At 41.1% G+C, this 16,465-nt stretch overlaps 1 protein-coding gene across 5 annotated transcripts in view; it reads right to left on the bottom strand.

Annotated features, from left to right (window-relative positions):
• The window catches only part of FER1L6 (fer-1 like family member 6), an 80,792-nt gene that overhangs the window by 41,281 nt on the left and 23,046 nt on the right, over positions 1-16,465 (bottom strand). For all 5 annotated transcript variants that reach the window (XM_085572522.1, XM_085572523.1, XM_085572521.1 and 2 more), the window contains exons 6-13: positions 16,137-16,199; positions 11,540-11,618; positions 9,826-9,982; positions 8,606-8,792; positions 6,844-7,036; positions 5,478-5,827; positions 2,719-2,827; positions 793-973 (exon numbers count right to left, since the gene is read on the bottom strand). In XM_085572522.1, the coding sequence (XP_085428648.1) occupies positions 793-973; positions 2,719-2,827; positions 5,478-5,827; positions 6,844-7,036; positions 8,606-8,792; positions 9,826-9,982; positions 11,540-11,618; positions 16,137-16,199 (1,319 nt within the window). The remainder of the gene's footprint in view (positions 1-792; positions 974-2,718; positions 2,828-5,477; positions 5,828-6,843; positions 7,037-8,605; positions 8,793-9,825; positions 9,983-11,539; positions 11,619-16,136; positions 16,200-16,465) is intronic.

Raw genomic sequence — 16,465 nt, 5'->3', positions numbered from 1 at the left:
GAAAAGAATGAAAGTGCTTTTTAAATTTAGAGACACCCAGATATCAAACAGATCCAGGTCAATATTTTGCTCCTGGTCCTTATATCTTCAGACTGCTTGGCCTTCTAAAGGAAGCAGTGCCATCTAGTCTTGGCAGTCACCAATACCAGGGATTGTTCTACCTACCAAAACAACAACAAAAATATTTCTTTTTATTAACATCTTTCAAATGAATTAAACCTTTACAATTTATAAACAAGGTTATTTAGAAGAACTTTTCTGTAGGTTTTATCCATTGCTCCGCTTCTTTTCTCAAATCCTATTTCCTCCTTCCTCTGTTATTACTTGCTATTTAAGTCTGTATCTGTAATTGTTAGCTCTAGAAAGTGTTCTGGGAAGGTGACTCTGCCCTGACCAGATTTCAATATTTCTCATGTGACATTGTGCTTCTGGAGCTGGACACTGGCTGGGGGTTACTTGTGATCAGAAGTGGGACCCTAAACCAGGGGTGGCACTAAGGAAGTTGCATTTTGCTGTAGCTTTCCAATTGACAGCTGGTGTAAGACACAACACTTTCAGAAAGGATTCAAGGGCCTATGAGGCCAAGATCAGATGCGTATAAAATAGCTCTGAGCCTCTTCATTTCAGTGAAGACAAGAAAATTTACTGTTGTGAAAGATGTAATTGAGGACCTAAAAGCCTCCATTTCACACAAACTCTTTAATGATGCCTGGGTTCATCAGTGAGTCCCACAGGATAATAAAGTAAGAACCAGAATCCTACCTGAGGAGGTTTTGAAACTTAGATCCTCACCTGTTCCCACCTGTGATCAGTGGCTTCTCAGAGGGTGTGGTAGATACCAGGGGTATTCCAAGGTCATGAGAAATGTCATCTTCCCCTTCATGCAGAAAGGTTTCTTCTGCTTCTCCATCATGTGTCTTCTTTTTCCCTCCAGCTCCTGCTGACACTCCATCAGTAGTACTTCCAAAATTACCTAGAGACCCAGGGTTACAGGAGATGTCTAAATTGGAGGTGGTAAACATGAATGTGGTTAAAAAAAAAAAAGAAAATGGCCAGTCATACCAGCAGAAAATCTTTGTCCCCTCCTGTTCATTCAGCTGTTTTAACCACACCACAGTTTATAAATGTAACAGGTTATGTTTGCCCCTGGAATGTCAGATTCTAGAACAGTGCTTCCTTGCCTGTCCCATGTGACATATATCCAGCATATTACATCACTTAGTGATGTGATCCTGATTGCTGACAGGACCTTCAGCTTTTGGTAAAGAAATTCAGAAGCCAAAACAATACTGCTCTTGATACTTCTATACTCAGGAGCCCTGATATGGGATTGATTCACACCGAAAATGTATGTCTTCTCCATAATATATGGATGATCATTTCAAAGTGTGATCTCAGAAGAGATAGACTCTTTTTCAGACAAGTAAATTTTCCACGTTAGGGTTGCAGAGTTAGTAATAATAATGCTTTGAAGCCTCAGCTTCAGGCCTAATGCCAGACAACTCTGCTAATGATACAATATTCTTCCCTAAAAAGATTTTGCCTTAAAGGGCAATTATCAGCACTGGGAAAGAGGTACATCCATCAAACTGATAATTACAGACTTTAAAAGAGACAGACAGAAAACATTCCCTGCAGGAGAAGAATGTGCTGAATCATCCCATATGACATCCTGATCTGGATTTTTGCTTCAGCCTTTCATGTAAATAATGACAACTGGCCAAGTTTGGGTCCAAGTTTCAGCTACACAGGTGGATAAGAGATGTTCAGGTTACTAGAATTCAAGGCCAGATTAATCTTTAGTATTAATTCTGACAAGAATCACTATAATTCCTTGCCCAACTATTTAAATGAGTTTCTTGTCATTCTCAGCTCAGCTTCCTGCTAAGTTTCAGCAGGAATTAGTATCACTCATTGATTCCCCTGTTTTTCACAGCATCTCTGCCTGCACACATAGCCTTATATTTGAGCACAATCATGGACATGAGCACAGACTGGAAGTGCCACTGTGCTGCTGGACCCTTGGTGAATCTGGTACAGAGATAATCAAATCCCTGCAAGGGAAATGAGGCCAATTCAAGCTTCTCTCTTAAGAGAAAGTTCCTGTGCTTTGAAAGTATTAATGAAAATGTCTTCATTTTCTCTTTAATCTGCTTTGAGGGATAATTTAGCTCCATGATGAGGAGTTCATGGAGTATGATCCTGCTTTCCCCTGAAGGAGGAAAGAACTTACCAGGAGGATGTTAGAACAAGGTGGTGCCTGCAACTTGAGGCTTGGCTGTACCTCATCCCCCTGCCACATTCACAGACCCACAGGTACCTCACTGGGTTTGGCCAAGACAATGGATGGGGATTATCCCCCCCAGAGGGCTCCCTCACAGCCAGGAACTGCTGAAATGGACATCACAGAATGAACTCTGCCTGAAGTAAATTATCTGAGCTTGATCTCCCATGTGGTGAAAAGGGTAAATACTGGCTAAGTTGCTGTATATATTGGGGGAGGGGATTTGCATTAATACAGGGCATTTGGGGAATAAGACAGGCATCTGTATGTTCAGCTTGACTGTTATCCAGAGAAATGATAATTAGGGTTACCTCAATGTAGGCTCTACTCTGAAGCTGATTCCTGAGCCCTGAGACACATCAGTCAATAACACTTATCATCCCCTTGCTCCTGAGGCAGCCTCTCTCCTTTAGATAAGACCTTAACACACTCACCAACAGAAACCTCAAAGGTTATTGGCTTGTCCCCAAATTTTCTATCAATCATTGTGGCTTCAAAAAATGTCCCAAAGAGAAGGAATTCTTCAAATTTCTCTTCATAGATCTATTAGAGAAGGAGGAAAATTGGCATTTATTTTACCTTCTACTATTTTTTACAGCAAAAAGGAAAAGTGCAGCAGTTTTTTGTTGAATTTTAAGCCTCTGCTAGCCTCTGTTTACACCTATTGGAGACCCAGCATCTGCTAGTGCCTGGCATGGACTCTCAGTCAAGAAGGGCCAGCTAACACTTTGTATGCTCTTGGGTCATTAACAACAAAAGCCGTTAACACCAAGCCAAGAATAAGCTCAAAGGAGATACGTTTTGTAGTTTGAATTCTCCCCAAATTTACAACCCAACTGTTGCAGTCTTCCCATCCAAACCCTTCTCATTTCACAACACCTACAAACTGAGGCCCATTAGGCAAGACCAGCCTTAATTCTTCTGCAGTATGAGTGAATAAATGAATAAAACATCAATGAATAAAACATCAGCTCTACATGAATATTTGTTTCCCTGACTTCTACAAAGCAGGAACAGTTTTTGATATAGCCTATGATCTCTTCATTTTGAAAAACCTCTGCTAAACACAGCAAAATATCATAGGTCTTCAGTGAAAGGATTAGCAGCATCATATGTCAAAGTCAACACCTCAACAGATTGCAGCTCCAGAGTAACTTTAGTTTTTTATACTTGTCCAGTATGAAACCCTAATAATGCCAAGGCTCAGAGGCTATGGCACATGCATCTATCTCCCCTTATAAAGAAAACAAATTTTAATATCTTCTTGCTGTAAGAATAGGTCAATAAAGTTGTGCTGTGGGGATGGATAATTTGCCTCTGTTGTCTCAGAGGCTCTATGAGACATTTTTTGCATTCTTGGTAATGTCTCCAGTTCCTGCTTTTCCTTTCAGAGAGCTGCAATGCAATTACTGTCTACTGTAGCACAAAGTATTGCTGAATGTCAAAACTAAAATAATATCAGCATCACTGTATCATGCTATTGCCTTTTATGTATTTTCTATTTGAAACAGCAGCTGGAAAGAAATCCTTATTATTGCTATTAATTTTTGTTGGTGGGTGTTATAGCAGGGTTTGTTTCTCTACCTGGGGTATTTTGCCAGGTCCAATACCATAGTGTTCTGAGCTACTCATAATAATGGATTTCTTGCATATAAAGGAAAATTTCTATGGAAATAAATGTCTTTAAATGTCACCTCTATTAGTCTTCAGAGAAGAACTGAGAGACAGAGGTAATTTGCAACTATATCAATAAATAAAGTAACAGCAGAGTACAAGTTCATACAACTGGCTTGTAATTACCCATTCCAGCTCTCTGCTAACACACTCCTTGACCCGCTCCAGCCAGCCCTCAGGGCAGAAATGCCAGGGCACTGGCCAAGGAAGTGCACTTCTCAAGGCTAGGCCTCCAGACCAAAGAGCAATTGCTCCTCTCCTCTTTACTTGTAGAGATGGAGTGGAAAGACCAAGAATCAGAAATAAAAAAGGACACAAATATCTTAAGATGTGAGCTGGGATACAAAAGACAAAGTTTTGATCAATGACAAAGAATCACAGAATCATCAAGGCTGGAAAAGACCTCTAAGATTGTCAAGTACCAGTTTGACTGAACATGCCCACCAAACTATATAATGAAACACCACATCTACTCATTTTTTGAACATTTCCTGCAATGCTGATGCCACCACTTCCTTGAGAACCTGTTCCAAAGCTTAACCACTCTCTCAGTGAAGACATCTTTCCTAATATCCAACGTGAACCTACTTTGGCACAACTCATGTCCATTTCCCCTTGTCCTATTGCTAGCTGACTGGGAGATGAGGCCAACCCTCCACACACACACACAATCTCCCATCAGGTAGTTGTAGTAGATATAGTGAAGTGGGATGAAAATTTGTTATGAGAATATTTTTTTTCCTATTTATTGGGTTAAAAAAATGAGCTTGCATGTGCAGCAATTGATGCTGCTCCCAGAGTCGCATGGTGGAGCTGAGAATTAAAGCTCAAACATTGGCTCAGCTCCAAAGCCCACACACACCCTGCCACAACTGTCCAGCCTTCTCAAAGCACCAGAGTGCACATTTCCCCATGATGTAATCCTATACAATAGATGGAATTAGGCAAGCAACATCAGTTATCACTGGCTGAAACTGAGCACATAATTTTCAGCTCTTCTTCTAAAGAGGTTATCAGCCTAACACTAGCACTACATTGGCAATGCAGTATTAAAGGAAGAGACTAAATCAGGTTAGAATGCACCTATTTCTCTGCATTTGCACAGATTTTATGTCAATGTTTCTCTCTTGACTTCAGTTGACAACTACAGATTTTCTTGAATGAATGCAGGAAGTCAGGCTTTATAATTCCCAGCTGTCCACACTGGTTCTCTGTCCATTAGTAGATATTATGTCAGATAAGTTTCTAGTAGGAACATGTGGGTGCATCTAGTGCAAAAGGGATTATATGACAGGGGATTAAATTTTATGAACACCAAATCCTACTTGAGAGTTGAGTTACAGGTGCACATTAATGCTCCATTTGTGTATTATGTGGGGAGGTCCCAGTTCTATGAAAGCATGGAGAAACTGTAGGGAGCACAAACAGCAGTATTATGTGTCCTGACCCCAAATACAGACACCAGTGCCATTCTCAGAGGTTTAGAGACATATGACAAATCTCTTAATATCATACTGACCTCTAAAGGTACATCAAATGGCTCAACTTCCACTTCAGTTGAGTTCATCTTGTCTGAGGGAGAAGCTGACTTTCTGTCCTCTCCTGCTTTGTCAGTTTTGTCTTTTCCTTTGAGTGCTTTGAAGTCTTTATCTTTAGATGACGATTTTATATCCTTGACAATGCTTGAAAACTTCGACTCACGGGCTCCTCCTGAAAGTATCTCCACAGCAATCTCAAGGAAGAGACGTCCCCTGAAGGAGACCCCTTCTCCAAAACCTTCATTAAGCTCCTGGTGGTCATCAATGATGCTGTGGTTCCTGGGTGAACCATAGAGGTTGATCCAGGCAGGCCCAAAGGTAGGCAAAAACCCTGGAGATAAAGTATATTTTGTGGCTTTTCTGTTGGGTATTAGTGTGCTCTCCTCATTGTCTGCTCCAAGAAATCTTGCCTCTAGTGCCCCACAAGCCAAACCTGGACCCATTTCTGGGCAGTGGGAATCACTTCACACAGGTCACTGCTTTGCAGGGCAATCCTTAGACACCAAGGAACCTCTGCCAATACCCAACCAACTCTGCTGGGCTGCAGCTCTTTCTCAGAAGATGATGGTACCACACCTGCTGGGCAGGAGGTCTCTTGGAAAAAGAGCTTGCTGTTGCAGAATAAAGACTGGGCCATGATCGGAGAGGATGGAGGCTTTCTCCTTTAGGTCAAACTGTTTCAACTCTGTGCCACTCAATTTATACAAATTTTTCTTTTATTTTCTGGTTAAGGACTGAGATATACATTTGAATTGGCAGGTTTAAGGAGTTACTGTGCCTTCACTGAGCTGTGATAACTGACCATGTTCCACATATAGGTCACACAGCATAAACAAGGCTATACAAGTAGACTCAAACATCCGTGAAAAGACTCCAGATAGTGAGCCTCTCCTCAAACAGCATAACACACTAGTCCATGGTGCCTCCCTGGGCTGTGATAGCACCCAGCTGAGCCTTACCTAAACACTTTGCTTCCAGTGGGTAGATCCAAAACACAAGCCTGCTCTGCCTTTGATTTTTAGTGATTTTCACTTAGTGGCTTCATTGCTTAATAGAAACTCACATGACTTATAAATTTACATCTGTCATCCCCAATGGATTAGGCTATTGCCACAGTCACACAGATGGTAACAAATTAGGCAGCAGCCCTTTAACAAGAACAACAATGTCAGACCTTCCATGTGCTGAGCACAATATAATATAATGTGAAATTAAGCAACAGAACATGTCTCAGAACCAACACGTAAACTTTGGACATCCCTGAATTAGGATTAGTCTGTGCCAAGATCCTATGCAAGTAGATTTTACCTTAAGGGTATATCCTGGAACAGACATTTTCCCCTTTACCTTTGTCACCATCTTGTTCATTTGATATTTTCTTCAAATCAATGAAGTGGGTGGCTAAGGCCACATCATTCATGCTGCCTTCATCCCAGACCTGGATTTTGACTCTTCGACAGAGTGGAGGGAACATTTCTTTGAAGATAATCTGTTCATGCCACACTGGATCTGCACTGTTCTTTTGCACTGTTGTCCGGCCCTGAAATGAAAGTCCAGCAAATTTAACTCCAGAGGGGTTGAACTTTGGAGAATGGCAAGGAGCACAGCAGAAATTGCACTTAGCAGCATCTCTCTGGCCATTTTTAAAGCACAAATATCCTATATTGAAAGTACTTTGGCTTTTCTATTTATTAGCTTCTTCATTTTGCACTCCATATCTAATAAAAAAACACATTATGGCTAAAGAATTCTCATGTGCAAGCAGCAGAGCCTGGAATAAAATACAATACTTCAGGACCCTTATTCACTAAACATATCTGTAAAGTCAGACTTTGGCATTTCTGCTACAAACTGCACATCTTCAAATGTCTTTTGAAATATCTGGGTAGTGGTAATGCAGCACAGTTTTTCTCATAAAAGACTAAATTCATTAGAGATGCCAGGCTGTTTGTAGCAATGGGATTACCTTAAATGAGGCAGTTTATCGAGCATAAAATATTATTATTGTGGTTCATATTCTGGACATATGCCTTTGTGCAAAGGGATAAGTCCTGGAGCTATTCCTCCAAACCTAAGGAGATGGCAGGACTGTATCACAGTCTGTACAATAACTGGTTGTGGCACAACTTAGACCTTCACATTAAGTGGAAAGAACTGAGTCAGAAAATCCACCAACCCTCTCTATAAAACCCTAATTTGCACCCCAGTGTCCAAACTCACATCACTGACCCACTCTTGTCTTCTTCAGCCCTCTATTGAACCTGAGGGTGCCGCATGCATTTCCCTGTTTTAACCAACAGTAGTACTTTGCAATTTGGATTCATGACCAACATGCAATCAGCATCAAGAGCCACATTATCATGCCTGAAATGTCTGAAAATAACTGATTGGAGCTGTCCCTAAGCCTTCCTTGCATACAGAAAGCATTGCTGGCTTAAAATAGTTTCCCTTTTGATCCTTTGTTTATTTACACCAGGACAGGCTCCCTGACACAGGGTTTCATGGTGTACCCCAGGGGAACCAGGCCCTGGACCTCCTCTGCATTCCTCTTCCACCAGAATCAGAAGCCTCTCTAAGCAGTAATCTGTCACTCCATGTTTGATGCTGAAGTTGCTCTAGGAGCAATGAAGCCAGGCAACACTGCCAGTCTGCTAAAATGCTTACTCTACACGGGAAAGCTGAGAGGTTCCTGAATTTCAGCAGGGTAATTCTGAAATCAATACATAGCCCTAAAACCCTGATTGAACCATATTCACTGATTTCAGCCCTGCTCACTTATTTCACTCAAGGGGGACCAGAACATAGCAGTTACCTAATACCATACTGCATAAATCACTGCCTTGTAACTCAGTGTTTTAGTAACTCAGTGTTTTAGTGCTACAGAATTCTCTTTCCCCTCCTGCTGCCTGCCTCTAACCTACTGCTGTGAGCCTGATATTAGATCTGCTGGCATTAAGTGTCTCCATTACTTTATTTCTGCATAATTTAAGAACTGAACATTTTCTGATGACCAAGATACGTGTTTTACAGACATCAGCATAATCACCTGCCTGTAGCACAGCTAACAGGAAAGAAGGCCTACTTTTGTGATCAAGAGGATCCAAATTACCATTTGACCTGCAAACATGACCACCACGTAGGGATCCACAAGGTCCTTACTGTCGCCTATGAATGCTTTGGTGACATTGGCCATGATGCTAGAGTTCATCTTTGGAAGTCCTTCTGCTTTGTAAATTCTCACATAAAATCTGGCCCATGGTCTTTCAGATGGAAAGCCTTTGGGGATCAAGAGATTCCTGAAAGTAAAAAAGAAGCTGTTTTCTTAAAATTGAAAACTTGGACAATGAAGTGATATTTTTCCCAACAGCACTGTGATCTTGGGTTAGCATGCACCTGAGAAGACACAAAAAGGTGTATGAATTTGCTTTTTCATCTGAACAAGAAAAAAAAAAATCTTTTTACCACAAGAAAATTATATGGCATTACTCAGCAAACTTTTCTATGTTATATAGAATCAGGTCCAGTGAGATAAGGTTCTCCAGACCTTGTTCAGTAAATTCTTAATATCTTCAAGGACAGAGATTTCTCACTCTCTTTGGGCCCCTGTTTTGTTTGACTGTAAAAATCTGTCTGTTCTGAAATTTCATTTTTCTTACCTGCCTCCAAAGCCTCTCGTCCTTCTACTGAAAAGAGCCACTAATCTGAAAAGAGCCTGTATCTGCCTTCCTCATGTATGATGCCCCTTTGAGTGCTCTCCTTTAGGCTCAAAAAATGAAACACCCACCACCTTTCCCCATAGACCACATGTTCCATCAGCTTGGTGACTTTCCACAGACTTGGTCCAGGATGTCATTACTGACCAGAAATATTGCTTCAGTAAAATATAATGTATGCTGATAGCATATTTACCACTTTGAACTTCTGTATTTTATAAGGAGAACAATAACGTGCTTGAATTTATCCAAGGATATGGAAATATCCATACACTCACATCCTCATATTTTTCTTCTTGCTTCACTGCTTTAAGAAATAATTCATTGATTTTAGATCAATGGATGTTCTGTCAGGGGTAACTTGGAACTTAGCCAACAGGACTTGGTCAATTCTATCAGCTGCAGAGAAGCGAACCTAATGTGGTCTTCAATTTAGATGAGAGGATTGTAAAAACTCTCTTTGAGCATGTGAGAACAGGCAGGTGTACAATGTTCTCCTGTTATTAACCCCAAGTTAAGAAGGAAAAGATTGGAATGAGGGCAGAGACTTATTGAGGTACCTAGTAAGGAAGAAAGCAGTAAAATAAAAACCAAACCAAACAAATTTTTGCAGTACTTTTCAATCTGTTCCTCAGTATCAGCTGTTTTCTGTGTAGCTTGTACTGCATCACCTTTCCCCGTCACACTGAGGTCACACTTCAGGTACCCTTTGGCTCCTGTCCTAATGTCAGCAGGGTCTGTGAGAAGTGCCCACTTGTCACAAAACTGATGACCTGTAAGAATGACAAGCTTAAACACTCAAATGGAGGATATAAAAGCATGCAAGTGTTTACCTCTTCACTCACAGAAAAGGTACATCAAACAACGTTTGTGCTGTCAGGAGGATTGTGCTGAAATGTTGGGGGGTTTTTTTTAGGTGTAAACACACAGTAAACACTTTTAGAAGTGTTTACCAGACACTTCTAGAGGGTCTAAAATATCAAAAAAGGCAAGCAAAGGATTGATCCAGATCTTGTTAGAAATGAGCTCATTTTCATCACTGTTTACTGAGATCAATGACTAAAGTTCAGTGGAAGCCTGGGTGAGATTTTAGCAGCTGAACTAAGGCTGAGTCCTTATGAGGAAAGGCCACCTCTTTGATGAGAACTGTCTGAAGATCTCAGAACTCTGGCAGTAAAACCCTTGCTGGGTGCTGTGGCCACTGTAATGTTGGCAGACAGCTGAGAAAGGGAAGGAGAGTGGACAGCTATCAGAGCAAGAAGAATGAGCCAGAAGCACGTTCAGCTCCATCTTTCAATGGGGGAAAATGTACAAGACAATTCACCCACAACAGCCCTTCCTGTAACTCTGTTTCAACAATCCCATCAAGAAAGGTCCTAAGAGCTCATGTTAAGTCACTGGACATCACCTTGGGTGGGTAAAGGAGTGGGAAGGAGAGACCACAGAGTACCTGGGATATGAGCTCAATATCAACTCTGAGACACCACCCTCCTGTTAAAGTGTGAGCAGGAGATACGGGACAGAATTCAAGACTTACACAGCCTGAGCATGGATGTAGGCTGCTCATTTCAGATAGGCCATTCCTCTCTGACTCTTAAGAGGAACCCTGCAGAGAGGGTGGCCCAAATGACTCTACACTCTTGCTATAACTATGTCACATCTACAGCAAATGGCCTAAATATGTTCTTTCCCAAAGACGAAGAAGAGACCATGTCCTTGAGTAATTATGGAAGAGAAAAAGGTACATGTTTTGTGAATGGTTGTAAAAACACCAAAAGAGAGGTAAGTGATCTTTCCTTAGGTTCCAATGTCAGAAAGCACTGAACAGCTCTGAAGATGACAAGTCAAGTGGACCCATGGTCACCTCTTTGTCATCTTCTCTCTCCTGTTATGGTCTGCTTCTCCTCTTGTCTTGTGCTCTCCTCACCATTCCTTCCACTCTCCATCCTGGTCTCCTTCCCTCTTCTCCTTCTACCCCAGCATAGGTGAAAGAGCTTTGGAAGCTCTGTAACAAATGAGTGAAGTTGGGTTTTGTGAAATATTCAGCTGCCCACTCTGACCACTTAAGGAAATGCCATCCTTGCAAAATGCTACCCACCAATAGGGAGATTGCCAAGGTGTTTTCAGTGTTGAACTTCTCTCCAACAGTTTGGCTGGTACACTGCTATCCAATTAGGAAAACAACTCTCCCAAAAGCTTTTAGTTGGAGTAAACCACAATACCAACAGAAAGTGGTGTTGGAGTGGGAAAGCAGCACATTTCTGTCTCCTCTCCTTCCCTGCCTCAGATCTCTCTTAGCAGACAAAAAGGGCAGAAAATGCACCACTCACCTGGCTGAATGTACACTGTCCCCAGGTCCACTTTAAAGGAGCCTATCAGCACACTCCCAAGCAGTTTATTGTGCATAACCTGTTAGAAAAAGCTGATTAAAGAATGTCACTATCTCTCTTCCCAGTCAGCCTAAGAAAGAGCATCCCAAGATCAGATTTGGTTCAGAGGCAATAAGCAGCAACATCCAGCCTCACCCAAAAGTGGGGGCACATAGCCACAGCAGATACAGCAAGTATTTGAATATGCTTTTTACCCAACATTGTACCAATTTAGAAAACAATATAATTGCATCTGGGTAGAATCACACAGGTTCATCCCATGTCCCTGGGATATAGAGAGCAGGAATTAGATCAATGCTGCTTCAGAGCAGGTGCAGTTACATTAGTTATCCTGGCAGTTTTAACTAAATCATAATGAATATAAACACTAGGCTGCAGAAATCCTATCACTTTTTGTGCAATAGCTGAATTGCCATAAAAACTGAGTACGCTCAGAGGAGAAAGAATGTGTTTCTTAGCAACATTGTAATGTACGCATAAACCAAGAGACTCAGTTCTAATCTACTACCCCACAATATTAATGAAAACAGAGAAGTGGTATAGATGTATATTAGAAGGCAAGCAGGCCCCAGCAAGTCTGTCTCTGTATTCTTCATGCCAAGTGATTAATTTAATTTAATTCAAATTTAATTAATAATTTTCAATTGCCACGATTCCCAGACCAATGTATTTCTGTGTCTCGTTTTCAAATACTTGCATATGGTTCAGTTTACAGACACAGCTGAGGCTTCTTCTAAGGGAAGATTTGCTTTAGAACTGTATTTATCAAAAAATGTGTCTCACCTGGTTTCAGAATAGCTTAAAAGGTTGAAACCTATTCCTTGGTTGTAGAAAAGTCTCTGAAAGAGGCTGAATTTTTTGGAACACTTTGCCCAAATTGCAAAGAGAAACTAAGTTACTTCAAATCTACAGAAGTTAAATCTAAATATTGGAAGCAAACAATCAAGCCTCCAACAGCATTTCAGGAGTCTGGAGTACATAACATTCTCTCTTTGGATCTACACACTGTAGGTAAGGATATTTCTGGATAGGAAGACTTCTGCAATTTTGCATTGGATTGGTTATGTGACTTTATTTTCAACATTTTTCAAGATCAGGAGACATATATTTCTAAGTAAAGATAACTGACACCTTCATCAAGATTCACCAGAAAATTCAGGAAGTTTCTAATTGCAATATAATGTTTTTCCCCATTAAGGGCCTATGGCCACTGTGCCACTGTGACTTAGGGAGCACACTCAGCTGTCCTTGATAATTCCTCACTTCAACATGGAAGCAGTTTCTAGAGCTGAAAAATCAAGAGTGAAAAGGAGCAGTTTTATTTTATTATTAAGCTGAAAAATTAAACAACCTTCATGTGGAAGAGGAGTTAGTGTGAAGTTAGTGCTTCATACACAATTACTGCTTTTCCTCAATCCCTGGTGCTGTCAGGTCCCATCATAGCACTGGACTCTCCCTCCTATGAGGTTGGATGACAGCACACACAAGGTTACAGAGAAGCCTTGAAATCTGTTGGGCTTCTCCCTGAAGCCAGGCAATGTTATAGCTTTGGGGAAAATACGTGACAATGCCCAAATCAACAGATCCAGCTAGGATAGATTAAAGGGGGAAGAAGGCTGTAGCCTTTCTGTAGGGAAGAAAACCCATCAGCTTCTTCAAGACTCAAAAACTTCAAGATGAGGGTAAGTGGTGAGTCCAAAGTGGTGCTGTCTCCTGGCTCTTTGCTCATTTACTCTCCATGACAGTCCATCCAGAGTGTGTTACATGCTAAATATGTAAAACTCACTTCTCTGTCCCTGAGGTTTGCTTTGTGAAATGTAAATGCCTCTCTTCCCCTGAAATGATGCAGGTTTCCACTCCCTGCAGTGCATGTTGCTTTTAATGCTGAGGAAAAAACTCACTGCTTCCATCAAACACTCTACATCTTTCCTCATCCTCTTTTTTCCAAGTGTATTTTCTTCTAATGCAACAAAGCAAGTGAGCATGAAATTTATAACAAACACCTCTTGTCTTCTCTGAGGGGGAGCATCACATCCACACCATATCTAATTAGAGATTTATGTCTTTTAACACTTGACTGTAGATGACTGAAGGATTTTCTTCAGATTTTTGGAATGAGCACAAACACACATAGTGTTATGCTGGGGAATATTTCAGTAAGGGAGATACAGGTTTAGCACTCAAGGGTCACCTTAGTTTTACTATGGTTTTACTATAAGTTTGCTGAAATGTACAGTAAGATAATAATGAAGAAAAAAAACCCTAGTAATTAGAAGGTGCTGAGAAATTGAGTGTCTCATTTTTCTCTCAAATACAGTGTTTGAATACAGCTAGGCTAACTGCTAAACTGATGGACAGGAGTTTTAATCTAATTTGTTTTCCTTGAACTTCCATATCAGATAAGTTCATAATGGAGGCTGCCAATCTTTGTTTCTTCTTAAGCGAGATTCATGCTAAGCAAGTGTTGTGAAACTTTCCATCCCTCAGGCTTTCCTTCACTCCCAGCACACTTATTTCCTCTCTTTGTTTCTATTGTCCCAATAGATTGAATTCTCCAAAACTGGTTTTCAGTAGCATACATGAAGGTTAGTTCATTGCTGTTACTGAGCTTTTTCCTAAAATAATTTTTATCTAGAAGACCTTTAATTTCTTAGTGTTGCACCTTCATCAGCTATAAATAAAATAACTTTTCTGAGCCTGATGAAACTGTGCAGATATACAGCAGGTAATGGTGACAACTTTTCCCACACCCCCATTGCAGTCAGAAGAAAGCTGGCACCTTCCCCTCCACCACTGGATATATGGAATCTTTATCAAAAGAATGTGAGATTGGAAAGACTGGCCATATCTCAAGGAAAAATAACTATACAACCCCAATAGCATCAGCAGCACACAAGAGCTGGTGCCTTGGCAGTGTGCTGATATAGGAACCATGTCTGAAACACCTATGGGGCCACAGGATGTGATATGTCACAGCAGTGAGGTGGTATCTACTCCCATACCATTGTAGTAAATTCCATCCTCAGATATGACATCAGATCTGCAGATACCTTATGTAGTTATGAACTTCATATGTTTGAGCTGTGAGTGTGATACAGAAGATGTTAATGGAACTTTAGGATTCCAATTGTCAATTTACTCCCAGCATTGCAAACCTAGTTGTCCAGGTGTCCATGTGTAAATGAGCACATTTTATTCTGTAGCTGGGAAAAGTCACTATTAGCAGCTCAGAAAAGGAAGTGATGTGTACTGTAGCTCCTGAGCACTGCTTATTTCTGTCAAGCTCAACCAGCATAGATCTTTTTATTGAAAAGGACAAAGCACTTCAGAGAAAAAGAACTTTTCCTGGAGCAATAATACACTGTTTATTTTCCAGAGAAATCTCTGACAAAATGCATGGACTTTTAGCCAAAAAAAGAGTTCATAAAGGACATCACTGTTGAAGTTTCCAAATAATACAAATACAGCACTGTCCAGAGTCTCATGAGATCTCTAGCTCCTTAGCAGCTTTGCTTCATGTGGTAATGAGTTTTGGACAAGATAATTAACATGGCTTCATAGACTGGGCCTTCTAATCTGCACATCATTATCTAATGTCCAAGCCCAAGAGCATGTGTGTCAGGACTGTTCTGAGATGTCATAGAAACATAGAATTAAATAATTTAGGTTGGAAAAGATCTTTAAGATGGAGCCAAATCATTAACCCAGCATTGCCAAGTCCACCACTTGTGGACCATGTCCCCAGCTGCTACATCCATATGCCTTTTAAATCCCTCTGGGGATGGTGATTCTGCCACCTCTCTGGGCAGTCTATTCCAATGTCTGTCTACCCTTTCAGTGAAGAAATTTTTCCTAACGTCCAGGTTAAATTTCTCCTGGTCCAACATGAGGCCATTTCCTCTTGTCCTGTCACTTGTTACTTGGGAGAAGAGACCAAGCCATACCTGTCTCTAATCTTGTTTCAGGTATTTAGGTCTCCCTACAGTTTTGCTGCAACTTTACTTGCAGTGAGCAGTGGAAGTAGCACTGAACTCTTGGAGAGCACTGCCATGCTAATGGCAACCAAACAGTGACACTCCCAGACAGCCCAAGCCCCTGCTGGGGAAAAGTGTCTGCACTAGTTTAGTTTCATTTAGATAGAAACAGCTATATCTGAGGAACTGATGTAAACAATAAGTTTCAACTCAGACACTTGAATCAAGTGGCAGGTTGAAAATTAGATGGATGAAGACAGTGAGGAGAAGAGAGACCTAAGCTGAATTTTCTCATTCTACCTTGCAGTTTGCCACACCAGTGATGAGTGTCCCTGAAAATGCAGACTAAATCTTCTTTTTGGGTATGTTCCTTCAAATCTCTGCCAGCAGACTCCTCTTCCTTATCCTCTCCTCTATCCTCTTTCCTATACTTCATGGTGACTTTCTAGCACTCTTGGTACCTAAAATTATTTATTTTTAACTACATTAAGAATCATTTAGAGTTGAAGTGACACAAAAACAATGACCCTTACTTACTGTGCTAAGCTTTCCTAGGTACTTACAGAGATGTTGATTATTTTGTCAAACAGCAGCACCTGTGGTCCAACAAAATCGAACACGAAGTACTGTGGGAAGAGGGGACAGCAGATGAAAACCATCCCTGGGCAGGCAGCCAGCACTGTCAGCTGCATGGCTCAGCATTTTGTGTTACTGCACAGAGCCCTGGGGAGATGCTGGGGGTGCAGGGGGGCAGTGGTGGACAAAACAAAATCCTTTCCTTGCCCCTGACATGTTTCTGCTGTGGCCCAGACTTGTTTTCTACTCTATTCCTTGCGTGGCTGCACAAGATTGGCTTCACAAATGCTCATGGGCCTCAGTCTGCATCAGAAGG

The sequence above is a fragment of the Lonchura striata genome, chromosome 2 (assembly GCF_050655825.1).
Source record: "Lonchura striata isolate lonStrDom1 chromosome 2, ASM5065582v1, whole genome shotgun sequence".
In the NCBI taxonomy this organism is placed as follows: Eukaryota; Metazoa; Chordata; class Aves; order Passeriformes; family Estrildidae; genus Lonchura; species Lonchura striata.
Note: the sequence above shows the minus strand (reverse complement) of the source record. Positions and strands in the feature narration are given on the sequence as shown.